The 21,879-nt window shown below is 32.7% G+C and overlaps 4 protein-coding genes, 1 long non-coding RNA gene and 2 pseudogenes across 6 annotated transcripts in view; 1 reads left to right on the top strand and 6 right to left on the bottom strand.

The window, feature by feature from the left end:
- LOC18106059 (anthocyanidin 3-O-glucosyltransferase 2) overlaps window positions 1-19,535 on the bottom strand; it is a 45,882-nt gene extending 26,347 nt beyond the window's left edge. The window contains exon 1 of the mRNA XM_052447919.1: window positions 19,369-19,535. Within this exon, the coding sequence (XP_052303879.1) occupies window positions 19,369-19,434 (66 nt within the window). The 5' untranslated portion in view covers window positions 19,435-19,535. The remainder of the gene's footprint in view (window positions 1-19,368) is intronic.
- The window catches only part of LOC127904428 (uncharacterized), a 28,928-nt gene that overhangs the window by 1,990 nt on the left and 5,059 nt on the right, over window positions 1-21,879 (top strand). The window lies entirely within an intron of this gene.
- LOC112326222 (anthocyanidin 3-O-glucosyltransferase 6-like) overlaps window positions 1-21,879 on the bottom strand; it is a 29,167-nt pseudogene that overhangs the window by 2,375 nt on the left and 4,913 nt on the right.
- LOC18109534 (anthocyanidin 3-O-glucosyltransferase 2) lies at window positions 1,329-3,093 on the bottom strand. Its single transcript, XM_006387756.3, has one exon. The coding sequence runs from the start codon at window positions 2,928-2,930 to the stop codon at window positions 1,509-1,511; it is 1,422 nt and encodes a 473-aa protein (XP_006387818.1). The 5' UTR covers window positions 2,931-3,093; the 3' UTR covers window positions 1,329-1,508.
- LOC18109535 (anthocyanidin 3-O-glucosyltransferase 6) lies at window positions 6,059-7,714 on the bottom strand. The gene has a single exon (XM_006387754.3). The coding sequence runs from the start codon at window positions 7,616-7,618 to the stop codon at window positions 6,122-6,124; it is 1,497 nt and encodes a 498-aa protein (XP_006387816.2). The 5' UTR covers window positions 7,619-7,714; the 3' UTR covers window positions 6,059-6,121.
- LOC18106058 (anthocyanidin 3-O-glucosyltransferase 6) overlaps window positions 9,128-21,879 on the bottom strand; it is a 25,152-nt gene continuing 12,400 nt past the window's right edge. For both annotated transcript variants that reach the window (XM_006373578.3, XM_052447914.1), the window contains exon 2: window positions 9,128-10,721. In XM_006373578.3, the coding sequence (XP_006373640.1) occupies window positions 9,270-10,721 (1,452 nt within the window). In that variant the 3' untranslated portion in view covers window positions 9,128-9,269. The remainder of the gene's footprint in view (window positions 10,722-21,879) is intronic.
- LOC18106057 (anthocyanidin 3-O-glucosyltransferase 2-like) lies at window positions 14,836-16,241 on the bottom strand (annotated as a pseudogene).

The raw sequence follows: 21,879 nt of genomic DNA, 5'->3' as shown, positions 1-21,879 counted from the left end.
TCTATAAAAAACTTATATTAAAAAAGGGCATGCAAAACCCATGACCTGAATTATATGAATGAAATAAATTTATAGAAAAGAAATTAAAGATAATTACAAAACTAATATTGTTTTTTTTTAAAAAAAATACAGACTGATAAGATCATATGAAGCAGAATCTCCAACAAATTAAATATTGAAAGATGAAATAAAAAATAAAAATCAATTACACAAAAGGATCTAAAAAAATAAAGGTGAAAAAATAATTAATTAGAGGGCACCTAAAAATTTGATTTGATTTGTGCTCCGTAGCGGGTCGTAATATTTTTTCTCAAAACATAAAAAAGCTTGAGTATACAAACTATTTTGAAATGTTTTTTCTTACATAATAAAAATTATAAGTGTAAATAAAATTTTTTTATCCAAACATCTAATGATTAAATAAATAAATAATTTGTTAACAATAACTAAAATAGAAACAAGAAAAATTAAAAAATAGACGCAGATTAAGATATTTGATCTTGTAAAATGAGATATTTATTTATTTGTGTCCACTAAATTTGTTCATTAATTATGAATATCTGAACATATTATAAATATTATTTCAAAATAACTATTTTTTTTTGTACAAAACAAAACCTACTTGTATAAAGTAAAATAAAAAATTAGCAAAAATTAAACACAAAACAAAACAGTTTTTTTTTTCAAAAAAACCATTATTCAAAAACAACTTTACAAAACCTGTGGTTTATGTATTGATACCGAGACAAACAAATATAAAAAAAATAGGAAAGTAACCACAAAACAATATTTTTTAAACAATGTAGAATGATAAAATCATAAAATAAAATGAGGTAAAAAAATTACTAATTGTATTAACACTTAAAAGTTGTGACCGTAGTTATTAAATTAGAGGCATGACAAATGAAAAAACTATGAAGCTTAATTAATCCAAATAAATCAACCATCGAAGAATGTAACTATGAAAAAAAATCAACCACATAAAAAATAAAGAAAATAAAGGTGGAAATCAAAATAAAAAATAAATTTGAAGGCATTTAAAAATTAAATTGGAGGGCTAAATTAAAAAGAAAAAAATCAGTAAAAAAAAAATCAAAAGAATAAAAGCTAAACTGAAAAAAAAAAAATATAATTTTTGATTGAAGAATGAATTCTAAAAAAAATGTTGATAATATAAATTGAATAATTAAATTATTTATTAACTAAATGTGCGATTCTTTTTTCTTACTATATAATTATTGTTATGAATATAATTACAGTTATATATAATTCACTTAATATAGAAGTGGAAGGAAAACTAATTATAAAGTTGTGAGCTAACATCTTAATTGTAAAATGTCTCATGACTCCACTACATCTGTCAAACTTAATAATTTAAGTTTACAATAATGCAAAATTGAAAAACCTCCTCATGCTGAAGGCTCCTCAATTAATTAAGCTGCTCTAAATAGAAGCTTAAACCTATAAAATCTTATTCAAAATAATTTCCTCTAGGAAAATCAATTACTTCATGGAATGTTGCTCATAACATCTGCAATTAGACGACCCAGTGAAGAGTGTGAAGATCCACCAGCAGTCAAGGCTTGCTTGCTTACTTGACTCATATTTTTCACCCGTTTTCTTATTTCACTATCGTCCTCCATTATACCCTCTATTCCTTTCTTTATACTGTCAGCACTCACAATTTCATAGCCATCACTGTTAGAACCCTCTATGTAATCTATCTTAATCTCTCCTCCTAATCCCAATTCAATCACTAATTGAAAAGCATTAAATTGCTGTTCTGCGTATATCGGCCATGCAGCAATTGGAACACCGAAGTATATACTTTCTAGTATAGAATTCCATCCGCAGTGCGAAACAAACCCTCCGATAGCTCGGTGGGCTAATATTTCTGCCTGCGGAGCCCAACCAATCACCTTTCCGAGCTCAGTTGTTCGATCTAAAAATCCTTCGGGTAAAGTTTCTTGAAAATCACTTGCGGATTCCGTCTTACCTTTTGAAGGTTTTTGTAGAACCCATAAAAATCTTTTCCCACTGTGTTCGAGAGCATATGCAATCTCTTTCACCTGATCCACACAAAAACTTCCCAGGCTTCCAAAGCACAAGAACACTACAGATGATGGGGGTTGATCATCAAGCCATTCCATAATTTCTCTATTGTCATTGCTTTTATCTGACCCCACATTCACAATGGGTCCCACTGGATACAACGGTGGGATGCCAATTTTAGAAAGGGAGTTAACTGCATAGGATTCCAACTCTATAAATGTATTTACAACAATACCACTAGCTTCCCTTAACCTTCTAGCAGCGCCGACCAAAACAAGGACCGAATCTTTCCTAAACGTCATAGATGGCAGAAGCCTAGCAGCCATTGGGTTCACAAAACTCGGAATTTCTAACATAGCATCTGAGTTCTTGAACTCAGTTATGTCCATGTTCTGCTCATCATGAAGAACCTGTAAATATGACAAGCAACCAAGAAAAGCTGCTCCTGAGGAAGAGAAAACGTACCAGGGAACACCAAATTCATCGGCCAAATCTTTCATTCCCGTGCAAAACGCATCAAAAACAAATCCAGCAAGTCGAGGCGAGTCAGGGCTCAGATCGGACTTTGAAACGATCTTCGAAACAAATTCTCTGACATGGGGTTTTTGACCCTCTATCAAAGAATCTAGCCAAATACCTTTTCTTGATCTGAGTTCATCAAGAGAAGGCAATTCAATGAATCGCATACGGTCAGGCAAAGTTGATGCAGCAAGTGACTCGGTATACTTGATGGTACTCGAGTCAATAGCTGGTTTCATTAGAAGAACAGTGGTGGAAACTCGATTGTCAAATTCAACAAGAAGTTTAGCTGTTTCCACTGCTGGTACCACATGGCCCATGGCTGGAAATGGGATGAACACCAGCTCCGCTATCTTCATTTTGGTTGCAATTTGCAAAGATTTTGCAATTACTTTGTACTATACAGACAGATCAAATATGGAATGGAGTAGGCATAAAATTGGAAGAGATAATTCTTTAGGTGTTTTTTTGTCTGGACCATATAATGTTGGAACTGATCTTGTTGGAAAGTGAACAATTGCGTGGCTTTGCTGGCATTGACTGGCTTTGTGGGTGTGGCACAAAATCTGCCACAATTAACCGTATTAATGACGTAGAATCTAGAAATTCTCATTCCTATAAGGTTAATTTTTTTTTTTAGCCATATGAAGTAGTTATGTTGGAAATTTATCTTAATTAAAATAATTTAAATAAATTATGAGTGAATAAAAAATTAATTTTTAAAAATCTTTGGTTTTCTTACTAAAAAACACTCTAATTTTTTTAGATTTAATCATTAATTTATAATGACTAAGCAAATATTAATAATGGTAAAAATTAATTTTTCAACCTCTTAACTTTTAAAATTCATTGTAAAAATAAAAAGTTTTAAATTTGAAATTTGTAGATTTTTACATATTTTTCTTAACCTTATATTTTAGTAATTTCCTTTTCTTTTAAGTTTTGATTTTTTTTCTTAAATCTAGAGTTTAAATTCATAGATAATATTCTAATATATTCACAAACATTAAATCTACAAATTAAGGCCTCCAAAATATACTACTGGGATTGATCATAATTTTCTAGTTAATTTAGGATTTTATTTGCATTATTTAAGAGGAGAGTTGTAATATAGATTTTTTATAATTATTGAGGATAAAATTTATGGTATTTTCTTTTTATTATGAGGATTGAGTATCATTGGGTTTTCTCGGTCGTTTCTCAGGTTCTGTTTTAGAGGTGTTAGTATAGGAGGTAGTCTCTTAATCAGAGAGAAATATAATATTAAAAACTTTTCCCTCAAAACAATAATAAATAAATGAAAAATGAATGAGATATTTAAGATGAGAAACAAATATATGTTTATGTTAAAATATAAAGAATGTCTAGAAAAACAAATTAATTTGAACACAATAATTACTTTGTCATTTTTCTCCTTATAAAACACTATGAATATATTTTATAGTTTTCTGAGTTGCTAAAATAAATAATTTTTTTAATTTTTGTGAAAATAAAAACTAAAAGAACAAAACCGAAAAAGAAAATGGAAAATGCTTTTCTATTACCGAATATATGTTTATGTTAGAGTAATGTGTTTTCTATTGATTATTTTAAATACTTCTCCGTACAAGGATATAACTCTTGCTGTATTGGTTATGCATACAAAGGAAGACCTAAATAATTATAGAGGAAATAATATACAATTCAATAGAAACAGAGACACGCAGAGTCTGTCAGCTATTTTCTCAAGTCATTTGGGTACACACAATTTCTTAGGGAATTCTGTTTCTCAACAAGGATCAACTAAAATTATATTGTGAACGAAACAATACCAAATTAATCATCTTTTAAGAAGAGTTAATTTTCTATATTATTTGAGAAGGATTTGAAAATTTGAGAAGTATTAATTTTCTCGATTTTCAATGTCTGCTAGATTTGTGGGTTCACATCAAGAAAGAAATTGGTATAATTTAATTAGATAATAAAATAAAAATTAAATCATTTTAAATTAAAAAACAAATCATGAGAATCTAAAAAAAAAAGTTGCTAAAATAAAAAAAAGATGATATAAACTAAGATTTAGCCAATTAAAAAGAAAAAAATAAAAAATAGAAAAAAAAGAAGAAAAAACCACTGTGAACCAACTTAAATGAGCATGTCAAATACTCAAGCTAAGTCATAAGACCAAGATATGTCAATATAAAGTAAAAAAATACCAAAGTCCAACTCCAGCATAGAATGATGAAATTGAAAAAAAATCAATAAAAAAATAAAAAAAACAAATAAGCAAATTGGGTGAGTTAACCAAACTTTGCGATCTAAATCATGCAAATAAGATAACCTAATAGAAGACAAACCGAAAAAGATTACAAAGGTTAATTCTAAAACAACCTAGTACTGTTGAAGAATAAAACATGAAAAATATTAAATAAAAAAATATCCTAAAAAACCCTAAGTCAACATAGGCTAACCCACCAAACCTATGGTCTCTAAATGATAGAACTGAGATAATCGAATAGAAAATAAATCGAAAAAAATCATGAAGTCCAATATAAAAAAACTCTAACCGTAAAGGATTGAACTGAAAAAAAAATTAATTCCCAACCAATCTAATATTGAAGGATGAAATCGAAAAAAAATCAATTAATTTTTTTTTCAAAGTAAATTCAACAAAGAAAAATAAATAAAAATAACTAAGATAACCCAATAACCCGAGTCATTTTCAAAAATAATAAATTTTTTTTATAGAAAACAAAGAAATAAAAATAAAAGAATCTAATCTCCAATTGAATAAATGCTTATTTATAAAATTTTAAAAAAACTTGAGCTGAAAAAAATAATAAAAAAGCCAAGCAAATCCAAATGAACCTTCTAAATTTGGGTTAATTTTCAAAACTTGCAACCCATAAAATTCTTAACCTGAGTTCAATTAAAAAGCTAAATTCTCAATAATTTAAAATTTATGCGTTACTATTGGCTATTCATAGTTATTATTGGTTATTGGATTATGCCATGTATACTATAGATAAAAATGCTGGTAATACGCCTAGTGGTAAGAGTTTGGGACCAAGAGGTTTGCTCCCTCTGTGGTCTCAGGTTCGAGCCCTGTGGTTGCTCATATGATGGCCACTGGAGGCTTACATGGTCGTTAACTTCAGGGCCTGTGGGATTAGTCGAGGTGCGCGCAAGCTGGCCCGGATACCCACGTTAAAACAAAAAAAAAATGCTGGTAATACATAGTGTCATCAGCATATATAATGGTGTTTGCTCTGCATACAAAAAACCTTGCGTATGCTTATAAGGAATTATATATATAAAAGGTGTGCTAAGTCAGAATTAAACAGACCGGATCAATATTAGTTGTCCAGTTGAAAATTCCAGCCGCCCAAACTATAATTTTGAGCTAAAAGCCCAAATGACTGGAAAAATTCCAACCAAACGGATGGAAAAATATTATTATTAATTTAGATAACTAAACCAAATTAATGCCAAGGGATGATCCACTATATTTAAAGTAATTTGAACTTTTATTTATTATCTTATTACAATTTCGGTACTTAGATTTACAATGCTACTTATAGTTGCCCATAATATCTTCAATCAGATGAGCCAATGCAGAGTATGACGACCCATCTTCCATTAAAGCTTTCCTGCTTAGTTGACTCATCTCTTTCACCTTTTTTCTAATCTCGTTATCAGGCTCCATTACTAACTTTAATCCTCTTTTTATATCATCAGAACTCACAATTATACCATCTTTAGAAAAATCCCTTCTAGAATCTATTTTAATCTCCACTGCTAGCCCTAGCTCAATTACCATTTCAAAAGCATTAAATTGTTGCTCTCCATACAATGGCCATGTTGCCATTGGGACACCAGACAAAATACTTTCTAAGGTAGAATTCCATCCACAATGTGATACAAATCCTCCAACAGCTTTGTGCCCCAAGATTTCCACTTGCGGAGCCCATTTAATCACCTTTCCTATCTTATCTGATCTATCTAAAAACCCTTCAGGCAAGATTTCTTGAAAATTTACATAATCACTTGGTGATTCAATCTTACCCTTGCATGGAGGTTTACGCAGACACCACAAGAATCGATGTCCACATTGCTCCAATGCATATGCAATCTCTTTCACTTGACCAACGCTGAAACTTCCCCAACTCCCGAAGCACAAAAACACTACCGAGCACGGAGGCTGATCATCAAGCCATTGCATTATGTCCGTGTAGTCGTTGATAATATTTGAACCCACATCATAGCTATTTCCTTTACATCTCACAATTGGTCCCAACGGATATACAGGAGGGATTTCACCATTAGAAAGAGAGTTGATTGCATGTGATTCTAACTCTTTGAATGTATTTATCAAAATGCCCCTTGCGTGCTTCAACCTTCTTGCAGCACCAATAAAATGAGGGAGAGATTCTCTTTTAAACACCATAGAAGGCAGGAGCTTAGCAGGAAGCCTGTTCACCAAGCTTGGAATTTCCAACTCAGCATCCGAGTCTTTGTACTCAGGGAGATCCGCTTTCTGCTCATCATGAAGGGCCTGAAGATACAACATCGAGCCGATAAAAGCTGCACCTGAAGCCGAGAAAACATACCAGGGAACACCAAATTCTGCAGCCAAATCATTCATTCCCAAAACAAAAGTATCCAAAACAAACCCAGCAAGTTGAGGAGAGTCATGAGGGCTCAACTCTGACTGAGCCTTGATCTTGGAAACAAATTCTTTGACATGGGGTTTTTGGGCTTCAGCCAAAGAAGCCATCCAGCTAGCACTAGTGTTGTGCACACCGGTGTGCTCAAGACTGGGCAAGTCAACGACTCGCATGCGATTGGGTAGAGTTGATGCAGTGAGTGACTCAGTGTATTTTGTGGTGGTGGAGTCAAGAGCTGGCTTCATCATGAGGACACTTGCGGAAATTCGATCATCACTTTCAACAATAAGCTTAGCCATCTCTACCGCTGCTATAATATGGCCCATGGCAGGTAAAGGGATGAACACAACCTCTACTTTCTTCATTCCTAAAAAATATTTTGTTGCTAAGCTATTGTTCATGCTTTGTTTGAATGATTTCCGGACATATAATTATATATAGTCAAATATTTTACTAGAAAATGAAGCTGAACTATTGATTGATAGAATATATGTGGCTGCAGGTCTTGTTTCAAATATCATATTGGAGGCCAAAATTTAGATTTATGTGTCATGACTTCGATGGCTGAGAAGTTTCAACTCACGGTGGGCAGAATTGCTGTCGAAAGTGACCCGTTGTATTTGGCAGCACTTTAGGCAAGAGGTGGATGCATTATTAAGACATTGAACAAAAATCTTAGCTTTCTCCATTAAGTGGAGTGATAAACACCACCTCTGATTTCTCATTTCCTGTTGCTAAAGAAGTTTATATTCTATGCTTAAACCATGACTTTTGTCATGCAATTATTCTTTAACAAATATATTTTATTGTGTGATGGATGGACTTTTCAACCCAATTAAATTAAGTTGAAAAGTTAGAATTAATACAGAGAAACTTCAAAATGAATGTTGAGATTTCTTGATATTGAATTTTACATATTTTTCCACCAAATTATTTTAACGTCTACTTGGAAGTTTTTGTATCATAACCGGCCGTCATGGATGTCCGAGAGAAACAACACACGCCTTCTAGAAAAACACTCTAGCTAGAAGGATCATTTGTCACAATAGTCCAACTCATTAGTCATGATAATTACTGGCCATGTTTGATTATTTGTCTATTCTATACGAATTCTATACCAAACCAAGCCACCGTAAGAGAAAATAAATCTTAGCTTTTAAAATCTAAGAAGACTGGCATGATATTGGTTGTGAGGGTGTGCTCCTTTCTTTCTTTCCTTTTCTTTTCTTTTTATAATAATCAAAAGACTCATTAAAAACTCATGCTAGCCAATTATAGCGTTGTCTTTTGTATTTGTATAATTTTGAATGCAGTCAACAGTACTGATCCGAAGATCATTATATATTTATATCTGAAAATTAACTCAGACCTTCGAGTTCCTTTCTGGCCAATTGCATCCAATTTGACTTAAATGTGTGCCAAATTTGATCCATTTGGTACCCTTTGCCGTGAAACTTCATCTACTGTCATGTTCAAGTGATCGAAGCTAGTGGGAATTATCAGTTGCTGTAATGACCATCCGCTTTCACATAAATTTGCTGTAATGATCTGCACTGCCTCGGGGAGTACTCGGCCTAAACGGCTTTGTCCCATAAAATACATTACAGTCTATAATCTTAAATGATGATCTCTAATGATAGATTCATCAAAGTTTTTCTCATTCTATCTTCAGTCCTATGGAAGTTGGATATATAAAATGTTCATAATAAACTCTTAAATAAAAGATTCCAATCTCGCGACAGACAACCCTTTCTTTTTCAACCTCAACACACGCACCACTTTTCCACAACTCACACACATGGGAACCCACACCACCCGTAGAAGGACCTGTTTTGCAGGTCCACAACCCTTTCAAACACATACCAACAGAGTAATCAGTCACCTCACCTCTAGGTTAGAAGTTCATATGCTTATGTGGATTTAGAACCTCATCAATTGTATTTTTTTTTTTATACAAAACAAGAGTACATAAAAAATATTTTTCTCCTAAAAAAAATGACAAATAGTAGCTTATTTGAAGCAAAAACTTAGAGCATAGTTGGAACAGTTGCTTCATGGCTGGTTGTCTATTATATCATCAACTAAACGACCCAAAGAAGAATACGAACATCCACCAGGCATCAAGGTTTTCTCACTTATTCTGCTCATCTCTTTTGCCTTCTTTCTTATTTCTTTACCTTGCTCCATAACATGCTTTATTGCTTTCATTATACCATCAGCACCCACAATTATTTCATTATCACCATGAAAATCCCTCCTGTAATCCATTTTAATTTCCACGGCTAATCCCAACTCAATTACCATTTGAAAGGCATTGAACTGTTGCTCTGCATATAATGGCCAGGCGACAATTGGAACACCAAACCTTATACTTTCTAGTATAGAATTCCATCCACAATGCGAAGCAAACATTCCTATCGCTTGATGAGCCAATATGTCAACCTGAGGTGCCCATCCGATTACTTTCCCAATCTTAGCTGTCCGGTTTAAAAACTCTTTCGGTAAGATTTCTTGAAAATTTGCATAATCACTAGGGGGTTCCCACTTTTCTCTCGGTGGAGGTTTACGTAGCGACCATAAGAATCGATGCCCACTATTCTCTAGTGCACAGGCAATCTCTTTCACCTGTTTCTCCCTAAAACTTCCATGACTTCCAAAGCACAAAAACATAACTGATGATGGAGGCTGATCATCAAGCCATTCCATGATGTCTCTGTCTCTGTGCTTCTTGCTCCCATCCCAACCCACATCATGACAGTCTGTTTCATGTTTAACAATCGGTCCCACCGGATATATTGGAGGGGTTTTACCATTTGAAAGAGAGTTAACCGCATTGGATTCAAACTCGAAAAATGTATTAACCAAAATACCTCTGGCTTCAGCCAATGCTCTTGCTTGCTCAAGGAAATTAGCGAGCGAATCTTTCTGAAACAAAACCGAAGGCAAAAGTTTAGCAGGAAGCGGGTTCGCTAAACTCGGAATTTTCAACTCAACGTCCGAGTTCTTGAACTCAGTAAGGTCCACTCCCTGCTCATCATGAAGAGCCTGAAGATGCAATTCACAACCAAGAAAAGCTGCACCTGGAGCAGAGAAAGCATACCATGGAAACCCAAATTCATTGGCCACTTCTTTCAGTCCTGTAGCAAACGAATCAAAAATAAACCCAGCAATTCGAGGAGCATCGAGGCTCAACTCAAATTGAGTTCTCGTCTTTGAAACATATTCTTTGACATGGGGTTTTTGGCCTTCAATCAAAGTACTAAGCCAGTTATTGGCTTTAGTATCTGACGTTATGGACTCAACTCTGGGCAAGTTAATGACTCGCATACGATCAGGGAGAGTTGATGCAGCAAGTGACTCATTGTACTTGGTAGTGCTGGGGTCAAGAGTTGGATGCATTACCAACACAGTTGTGTAGAGTCGATCATCACGTTGAACAAGAAGCTTAGCTATCTCCACTACTGCTACAATATGGCCCATAGCAGGTATGGGGATTAGCACCACCTCTGCTTTCTTCATTCTTTGCTAGAAATTTGTGTTTCTTGTTGTGAACAACTGCGGTCTGCTTGGGATGTGTGGAAGTCATCATGATCTTGTTTGAAATATAAATCTTGAAGATCTAGAATTAGAGTGATGTCATGGCTTTGCTGGCCGCTAACTATATACATGCATTTAATTTAAGAACATCTACGGCCACTAATCCATAGGTGTTCACAAAAATAGTAGTTATCACATTTGATTTGGGAAAAAATCTAAATTTGCAAGACTAACGGTGATCAAATATCTAGTTCGATTCAATTAAAAAAACCAACGGTGATCAAATTTTAAGTTTTTAAAGTAAATTTGTGAGACCAAGCTAACTTTAACTATGGTTGAAAAAAAAAGCTTGTAATTGATATCAGCTTTATTAGGTTTGAAAATCGTGGGCATGCTTATTCAATTAGTACAATAATATTAATTTATTTTCAATGGGTCTTGATGAGGTTATCTTGCCCAATAAAATCATAAAAATGTATATTTGTACATTTTTTAAATATTGAAATACAAGATATTAACACAAGAAACAAATTTATATTTTAAACAAGTTTTTGATAATGCAGAAGAAAAAAATTACGTGACTTTGTTATCGGAATCTTGGAAGGGAAAAGTCTGGCTAACAGTGGTCCATCATCAATCCAATAATTGCGGTCTCTTTCGATATATTTATTTCTTGACAATGACTAAGGACAGTCTTATCCATAGTTTTGAAATGCGGTCCAGATTCACGGGTCGATCCAGGATTTGACTGGTCTAGAACTGAACCGGACAGAGTTAAAAAAATAAGAAAAGGAAAAACTCTGTATGATCTAGTCAAAAACCCGGTTGACCCGGTCAAAAACTCGATTGCAATCCGTTAACTTTTGTTTTTTTACTAAAACAATGTCGTTTTGATTTTAAAAAAAATTTGACCCGGGCAACTCGGTGACCCGGTCAAAACCCGATGACCCGGTCAAAACCTGGAACCCGAGCCTTGGACCGGACCGGCCACTAGACCGGGTCTGAAAACTATGGTCTTAACCATAGTTATCAAACCCGACTTGGGGGTTGACCCGGTCAAGGGACTGGGTCCCGGGTTTCATGGGTCAACTCGGGTCAACCCTGGTCAACCTGGATTAACCTGAAAAATTTTAAAAATATATTTAAAATTTTAATATTTCATATGAAAAAAAATTAAGAAACAACTCATGTGAATATAGACCATACATGTAAATAATTATAAATTTTTATAATGTAAATAATGAAGTTTAAAAGAATATTTTAAAAAGTTGTTTATCCTACATTGAAAAGATACTATGTTATCCTTTTAAGTTGAAGTATTTAAATTAAAAAAAAATTATTCTACATTGAAAAAATATAATTTATTTTTTATGAACATAGAGTATATATATTGAAAAGTTTCAAATTCCATATTGAAAAAATGATTTATTTCTTGTGAACATAGAGTATATATATTAAAGGGTTTCAAATTTTATACTGAAAAGATATTATATTATCCTTTTAAGTTGAAGTATTTAAATAAATTTTTTTTATCCCATTTAAAAAAAACTTAACTTTTTTTCTTATAAACATAGAATATATATACGAAAAGATTTCAAATCTCATATCGAAAAAATATTTTTTTTTAACATAGAATATATATATTAAAGGATTGTAAATTCTATATTGAAAAAATAAAATATATTTTTAATATTTTTTAAAATAAAAATAATTTTTTTTAAAAAAATAAAAAAGATAATATATAATATAATTCAGGTAGCATTGAATTCTTTTAATAAAACCAGAATTACTTGAAAAATTACTCATTTTTCATAATTTTTAAGACATGTTACCCAAAATAAATAAAAAAATATTTCAAGTTCTTTTTTTAATAGTAATCACTCCGAGTGAGTTGAAGGAAGGGGAAGACAAGAAAAGGAAACAAAAATCATTTCCAATGTAACATGTGAGTGATGAGAGTTTTGAGACTCATGCAAAGTATTCCATAAATTACGGAAATGTATTTATAGCCAGAGTAGAATGGCATGGTATATGCGAACCTTCAAGACAGGTTAAAAAAATAAAATAAACAAGACCGGGTCTTCTCCGGGTTTGGCCGGGTCGACCGGGTCTAGCCGGGTTTTTGTACTAGATAATTTTTTGTTTTACCTGGGCCGGTCCAATCACCGGGTCGATCGGGTCTCCGGTCGACCTGCTGGTCCGGTCCAGATTTAATAACTGTGGTCTTAACTTACTCTATTCATTATTCTTGAAGGTGTGGTCCTTGTATTATGATGGTCCTGGGAGGCTATCCTCACATTATGATAAGTATTCGAGATGTTTGTTTGTTGGGATTTTTGCAGAAGGGATGATGGTAGGCAAAGTAGAAGCAGTTGCACGGTTATTGTAGAGGGCACGGTTAGTGAGGAGGGTGGTATGTGAGGTGTAATGGAGTCTAGGCTTAGGGTTTGGGGGGATCGGTTTTTTAGGTTTTGAGAGGTTAGGGGCGGCATGTTTTTGCTTTTTGTCTTCTTGATCAATAACTTTGTGATTCTGAAGGGTTACCACATTCACGTAGCTACTTTCATCTCGCATTCAGATTGGCATTTGAGTCTTGGGAGGCTGAATTTGCTTCTGATGTATCGTTTCAATACTTTAGTCTTTCGGTCATGCTTGGCAAGCCGAACCAAAGGTTGAAAAATATTATACTATTATAAGAAAAAAAAGATAGTATCTTCATAGATAGATATAGCCGGTCAAGTTTAAGTTTATAATTAAATTTCATCTAATTTTTAATACTTTACAAATTTTAAATTCGAGTAATTGAATTTGTTTTTGGAATTAAGAGGGTTGGGCTAAATTTGTTTTTTTGTAAATATTATAAATATTCACATGTTAGGCTTATATTATTAATTTTTATAGGTTTGCAGTTAGAGATGAACTTACAACCAAGATTAAAGGTCTCATAGCACCTCTAATTTTAAATCTAATTTTCATATATTGTCCCACCATTAAATTTTAGTTACCTCACTCTTCCCCTCTAGTAAAAAAACATAACGATAACTTGATAATTTTAGAACCGGAACATTTCTAAATAGAAATAAATAAATAAATAATCAATCAAAAAATTATCAAATATAAAAACAAAAGGAGTATACAAGTTGGGTGAAGTTTATTGGGTTTTAAAAATCTTGACATGTGATATCTATTTCTTAGATTTTTTGACTAATTATCATCCATATTATCCACATTATTTGACTTCGACAGGTTGAGTCGGATTAGATAAAGTACATATTATAGATGGACCAAATTTTTTAAACACCATTATAAAAAACTAGAAAATCCCTAGAATAGAAAAATAAAAATAAAGAAATATTATTTTAAAATATAAAAACTAGAAAAGCATAATAATATTGAAAATAAAAATAAAATAAATTTTAAACTAAAAAATAAAAATAACAAAAAATATATATTTATTTTTCTCAAAAAGCTCCTACACATTAATACTTTGAAATAATAACTTTAAAATTATAAAAGGGAACTTCTACAAAAATCTTATATTTGGACCTTGACCACTCTTTTATTCTACTCAAATCTCTATAGTATAAATACGTGTTTATTTATTAAAACTTTATTATTAATCTCACATCATTGTTATTTATTATTGGGTGTGTGCATTGTTTAGTAATGTAATGTGTGTGTTTTTTCTGTAATTTAAAAAACATTAAGTGATTTTTCAATATTTTTATATTAAAAACATCCAAACTTCCAAACTTTAAAAGAACTTCAATCATTTTATCAAACAATACCTTATTCAAGTGATTGTAGCTAATGGGAGTTGTCAAATAGGTTGTATTTGCACACATTTTCATCAATTTGGTTGTAATTAAATATTTGTGAATTTTTTTTAAATGCAAACAAAACAGATAAAAAAACAGTTTTTCTAAAGAAAATGCAAAGTTCAAAGATCAAATTTATTGACCATGACAATCATTCTTAATACATAAATTGTTATAATTAAAAAGAATCATAGGCAAAAAAAATGGAAAACTATTCCTTTTTTTTTTAGAGATTGCTTAGAGGAAAGTTCAAAACAATTGATTCATGACATGTTTTCCACCATATCTTCAATTAGACGACCTAGTGAAGAAAATGAAGATCCTCCAGCCACCAAGGTTTTTTCACTTATTCTACTCATCTCCTTTACCTTCTTTCTAATTTCACTATCTTGTTCCATAACATTCTTTATAGCTTTCAATATATCATCACTGCTCACAATTATTTCAGTATCACCATAAAAATCCTTTCTATAATCTATTTTAATTTCGAAAGCTAATCCTACCTCAATCACCTTTTGAAAAGCATTAAATCGTTGCTCTGCATATAAAGGCCAAGTGGCAATGGGAACACCAAATCTTAAACTCTCCAGTATAGAATTCCATCCACAATGTGAAGCACAGCTGAATGAGACAAGATTTCCACTTGTGGAGCCCATCCAATTACCTTCCCAATCTTAGCCGTTCGGTCTAAGAAACCTTGGGGTAAAATGCTTTGAAAATTTTCATATTCACTGGGAGATTTCATTTTACCGTTCTGTGAAGGTTTGCGTAGAGACCATAAGAACCGATGCCCACTACGCTCAAGTGCAAATGCAATCTCTTTCACCTGGTTCTCTTTAAAACTTCCCCAACTTCCAAAGCGTAAAAACATAACGGATGACGTACGGAGGTTGATCATCAAGCCATCCCATGATGTCCCTAGAATTGTTGCTCTCATCCGAGAGCGGATCAGAACCAACTCCACTATGTTTCACAATGGGACCAACCGGGTATACAGGAGGGGTTTTACCATGGGATAGAGAATTAACTGCGTAAGATTCCAACTCCAAAAATGTATTTATCAATATGCCCTTAGCTTCGGTCAATAGCCGAGCATGTACAAGAAAAGTTGTGAGCGAGTATTTCTCGAACACCGTGGAAGGCACAAGTTTAGCAGGGATTGGGTTCGCCAAACTCGGAATTTCCAATTCATCCTCCGAGTTCGTGATTTCTGTAATGTCCACTCCCTGCTCATCATGAAGAGCCGTAAGATGGAGCATGCTACCAATAAAAGCTGCACCTGCAGCAGAAAAAACATACCATGGAATTCCAAATTCATTAGACACATCTTTCAGGCCAGTAGCAAACGTATCAAAAACGAACCCAGCAAGACGAGGGGAGTCCGGATTCATCTCGTATTGTGTTCTTATCCTTGAAACATATTCTTTGACATGGGGTTTTTGGCCTTCAACCAAAGAACTAAGCCAGGTACTGGGTTTAGTATCTGATGTTATGGACTCAACTCTGGGCAAGTTAATGACTCGCATACGATCAGGGAGAGTTGATGCAGCAAGTGACTCATTGTACTTGGTAGTGCTGGGATCAACAGTTGGATGCATTACATCTCCACTACTGCTACAATATGGCCCATAGCAGGTAAGGGGATTAGCACCACCTCTGCTTTCTTCATTCTTTGCTGGAAATTTTTGTTTCTTGTTGAGAACAACGGTGGTCTACTTGGGATGCGTGGAAGTTGATCATGATCTTGAACGAAATATATATTGAAGGTTAGACTATAAAGAGTGATGTCATGGCTTTGCAGCTGGAAATGAACTATATGCATGCATTTAAATTAAGAATTTCGATGGCTACTAGCCCATAGATGCTTACAAAAACAGTACAACGGAGCTGTTGGAAAAAATAAACTTGTAACCTAATCAATGGACTGTAAAATCGTGGGTAAGTTTTTTCAATTAGTATATCTAAATCAAGTTATTGTCAATGGGATCTTATTCAAATTATCTAGCTTGATGCATTACTATAAATTTATTTTTGATATATAGTTTTTTTAATAATGAAATACTAGTTAATAATACAAGCGAGTATATTTTAAACAAGTATCTGATAATGTGAAAAGATTGAATTCTAATATGTCAGCACGTGACCATCATGCGTCGATGCTGCTCTATTTTGATCAAGCAATTTTTGGTTGAGTCCAACAAATCCAGTATGTTGTTCGTATGATCTTGTATGTGAATATTTGTTTCATTTTAAATCAATGCTAAGTAAGGAATAAAGTTATAGAGGATTTATTGAATGTGTATTATCCATCATGTCTTCAATTAGACGAAATGACGAATATGAAGATCCTTCATCCGTCAAAGCTTTTCGACTTGTTTTACTGGTCTCTTTCATCTTCTTTCTCGTATCACTGTAGGATAATATGTTACATCTACATTTCAATCTGTTTTTTATTAAATTAAAAAAAATTATTTTAAATTATTTTTTTATATATTTTCAAGTTGTTTTAATATACTAGTGTCAAAATAATTTTTTAAAATAAAAAATATATATATTTTTATATATTTATGAACAAAAATATATTTTGAATTAAAAACAACTACCACAATACTTTTAAACATCTTCTTTGTATCATCAACAACCACAATTTTATTATCCTTTATGAAATTTCTTTTGTATTTGATTTAATTTGTATGCATGGATTAATCCTAGTTCAGCATCAATGTTTTTTAATAATATTATATATTTATCAAAATACAAAACCACTCCTAAACAAACTTGAATATTAATTTTTTTTAATGAAATTAAAACATAAAACCTGGAAAGCAGTTTAGTCATTTTTGCTTTTAAAAATACTGAAATTATTTTACTGTACTAAAAAATTAAAAAAACTAAACCACTACTATATATAAGTTTAATATTTTTTAAGGATATTTAAATTATTTTACTATACATAAAAAAAACTTTTTTTTGTCCCTAACCATTTAAACTATGATAAATGAATCCTGATAAAAAAGAACTTTTTATCCTTAAAATGAAGTTCATTGAGTTTTTTCTTAATAAGGCTAAAGTGAAAATTTCAATGTACAAATCATTTTTCTGTGCATGGTAAAACTCTGATTTCAATAAATTTGACATTTAAAGTTTTTAGTTAAATCAGTTAAAATATTAAATCAATCAAATCCGTTCGACTCTCGTCAAATCAATAGAAGAAAAATTACTATTTTACTAAAAATAATTATTATAGAATCAACTAATGACCTCTAGCTTCTTTAATATCAGTTTCCAAATCGATAACGAGATCGAGAACTAATAATAATGAAGACGGCCAGAGAAATACATATATATTAAAGAAAGACAACATATCAAGTAAGAGACTTTGTATTAAATAACACGAAGAGAGTACAATTTAATCATGGTAGGTGGTACGCCAAATCTTGAATGAAACGACCTAACCAAGTGAACGAGGATCCACCGATCTCCAAAGCCTTCCTGCCCTTTCCACTCATCTCCTTCAACTTCTCCCTCTTCTCATCGCAAAGCTCCATTAAACACCTTACTCCTCTCTCTATTTCCCCGGCACTAATGACATTTTCATTACCATCCGAGTGAAATTCGCTTTTATAATCCATTTTAATCTCCACTCCAAACCCTAACTCAACAATTAACATAAAAGCATTAAATTGTTGCTCTGCATATAATGGCCACGCGGCAATTGGAACGCCAAACCATATGCTTTCCAATATAGAGTTCCATCCACAGTGCGATACAAACCCTCCTACGGAAGGATGGGCCAAAATATCTGTCTGTGGAGCCCATCCAATTATTTTTCCAATGTTAGCCGTCCGATCAAAAAACCCTTCAGGTAAGACATCCCGAGGATTACTGTAATCGCTTGGATGAAGTTCCATCTTGCCTTTCGGTGGTGGTTTACGTAGAGACCACAAGAATCGATGCCCACTCTGCTCTAGCCCACATGCAATTTCCTTCACCTGATCCACTCCGAAACTCCCCATGCTCCCGAAGCATAGATACACCACTGAGGATAGGGGCTGATCATCAAGCCATTGCTTGATGTCTTTGCGTTTATCAGACTCCTCATCACGATCACCATCTCTATTAAGGTTTAAGACGGGACCCACTGGGTATACCGGAGGGGTATTACCTTTAGAAAAGGAGTCGATCGCATGAGATTCGAGCTCTTCAAATGTGTTTATTATAATACCCTTAGTTTCTCTAAACCTTCTAGCTAGACCGAGGAAAAATGGCAGCCGCTCTTTGTTAAGCATAGGAGAAGGCAAGACCTTTGCTGGAAGAGGATTTGCCAAACACGGCATGACCAACTCAGCATCCGAGCCCTTGAACTCAGTAGGGTCAACTTTCTGCTCATCGTGAAGAGCCTGAACATAAAATTGAAGGCCAAGAGAAGCTGCACCTGACGTAAGGAAAATATATGAGGGAACACCAAATTCATTCGCCACATCTATCATTGGTGTACAAAACATATCGAGAACAAACCCAGAAAGTGTAGGCGAGTCAGGGCTTGACTCGGACTGACACACAAGCTTAGAGACTTCATCTTTGACATGGTGTTTCTGGGCTTCAATCAAAGAAAAGAAGAACATGTTGGGTTGGTTTGGATCAGGCTCATCTTTAGGCAAGTCAATGAAGCGGATACGATTACAGGCTGTACTCACTGAATTTATAAACCTATCAATCTTGGGGTCAGAACTTAGTTTCATGATGAGGAAAGTGATTGAAAGCCTCTCATCACGGTCTACAAGAAGCTTTGCTACCTCTACTGTGGATAGGAGGTGGCTTATACCTGGTGTTGGTATGAAGACCAGCTCAGCTTTCTTCATTCTGCTACTGAGCTTCTTTTTTTTTCTTTATTTGCTAGAGGATTTCAAGGTGGGATTGCATGTAAAAGACTGATTTTCATATCCTTTTTAAAGGCACTGTTTGTGGCTGTAATTAAGGGGACTTGAGATTGGCAATATATTGTTCAAAAATATAAACGTGCAGGACAAGAATAAGAGTGAGGTCATGGCTTCGCTGTGATTGTGGACTGCTTTTACAATTCGTCAAGAAGACCCAAAAAAATGGGATGCCGTCCCTGTCAGAAATTTAAATTGAGAACTCTTTTATGAAATTCAAAGTAGAAGACAACGTTTTTTACTATATATTATGGGCTGAATTTTCTATGCTTTATATATATATATATTTGATGTTTTAGGATTGATGTTAATAGAGATTAAATTTAGGTTTTGAATAACTTTAAAAACACATTCATCTTCGGTATATATTTTTTTTTAAAAAAAATAGGCACTAATCTCAAAATTTAAATTAAGAAAAATACTAAATATTAAAATGATTAAATCTGGTTTAACTTGATAGATTAATTTGAAAAAAAATAATGATTTTAAATTTGATATTGCCAAGTTAAGTTAATATATATATTCAAAAAAACTTAGTTAATAACCTTATTAACTAGGTCATACCTAGACATAAGAATATGTTTAGGAACGCGGTGCAAACTGTGTTCTTAAAAAATTCAATTTTTTATTTTTTGCTAAAATTTAATATGTTTTATATGTTTTTGATCGTTTTGATGTGCTGATGTCAAAAATAATTTTTAAAAAATAAAAAAACATTGTTAGCATGTATTTCGGCATGAAAAATTATTTGAAAAGTAACCGCAACCACACTGGGTTCTAAAAAAACTAGCAAATAAAACCAATATTTTAATAAAAATAATTGACATGGGACCTAATAACTTACGTGTAACCTAATATATATATATATATATTCAAAAAAACTTAGTTAATAACCTTATTAAGGAACCGTTTGGTAATAAAGTTGTGTTAGCATTTTGTTTAAAATATAGATGCAACCTGTTTTGTAAAGGAAAAAACATAATTCATTGTTCATGAGTTCCACAGTATTTTTGCGTTTAAAATGCAAGAGGAAGGAAGGCAGCTAGGAGCTGCTTTGCGCGGATGAAAACTTTGGGTTATGCTACACTGTTCAGTGAATAGTGGAGGCATGCTCCACTGTTCCGCCCGGACCGGGTCCGGTCCAAAGCTCAAAATGCATTGAACCGGGTCCGACCCAGTAAAATAATTTTTTTATTTTTTAATTGTATTTTATTTGAAAAACTAGTGTTTAATATTATTCAATGACACTACATAAATTAAACGGAGAGCGGTTGAACACGTAGCATTTGCAGAATTTGATCGCAATCCCAAATTGTAGATAGTTTAATGGAACAATAAAAAATATTTTATATAAAGTATTATTTATTTCATGATGTAATAGCAATAGTTAAATCTATAATATTTAAATTAAAAACCATTAATATATATATATATATATATATATATATATATTATTTTATAACCTTAATTTCAAAATCATTATTAACCAAACACATTAAACAACTTTTTGTTCAACCTCAATTTCAACCAAACATACATAAATATCAACTCAATCTCAACTTTTGGTTACTTTTTATAAAACAACTTTTTTCAAATCACAACCACAACAGTTACTATAATACCAAACACACTCTAACTAGGTCATAACCTAGACACATCAACACCACGATAACTAGCAAATAAAGCCAATATTTTAATAAAAATAAATGACATGGGACCTAATAACTTACATGTTAACCTAATAATTTAGTGATCCAAATCTTTTCTAGAGTAGGCTACTGAACCGAGTCTAACAATTATAATCCATAATATCTAGATCCACGCTTTGGTAAATCATTGACACATTTTTCTTCTTTCTCCTTTTCCATTTTTATAGATTATAAGGGCAAAGCCAAAAAGCAAAATAGTATAAAATGACACAAACCGGGTAAATGTTCCCCAGTTGTATCCCCAAACAATTAATAAAAAATGCACCAAGGGAAAAGGGACAATTCTGGAAAGAAAGATGATATTTTTAGAAAAAATGCAAATTAAGTACTAATATGATTAGTTCGATTTACATATATAAAGTAATTTCAAATTTCTAATAATCAAGTAATATTAGTTAGGCCTAAGTTATATGAGAAGTATGCACACACGAGGAAAGCCCATCTCCACTTTCTTTATTTACTAAAAGTTTTTTGCATAGAAAGTTTCACTTTACATGACAAATAAAAGGCATTGCAGAATTAATCATGCAAATAAACGTTTGAAAAAGAACACGAAGCTTTAACCAAAAACGTAGGCAAGCTTTCACACGTGGTGGTGGTTCTTCATGCTTTGCATTGGGTCATGACTAATATAATTGGAATTGCAGTAGCTGTTGTGGTT

This window comes from Populus trichocarpa, chromosome 16 (assembly GCF_000002775.5).
Source record: "Populus trichocarpa isolate Nisqually-1 chromosome 16, P.trichocarpa_v4.1, whole genome shotgun sequence".
Classification (NCBI taxonomy): Eukaryota; Viridiplantae; Streptophyta; class Magnoliopsida; order Malpighiales; family Salicaceae; genus Populus; species Populus trichocarpa.
Note: the sequence above shows the minus strand (reverse complement) of the source record. Positions and strands in the feature narration are given on the sequence as shown.

Coding starts and splice junctions, on each gene's coding strand:
- LOC18109534 (XM_006387756.3), bottom strand. CDS start 2,930: ATGAAGATAGCGGAGCTGGTGTTCATCCCATTTCCAGCCATGGGCCAT.
- LOC18109535 (XM_006387754.3), bottom strand. CDS start 7,618: ATGAACAATAGCTTAGCAACAAAATATTTTTTAGGAATGAAGAAAGTA.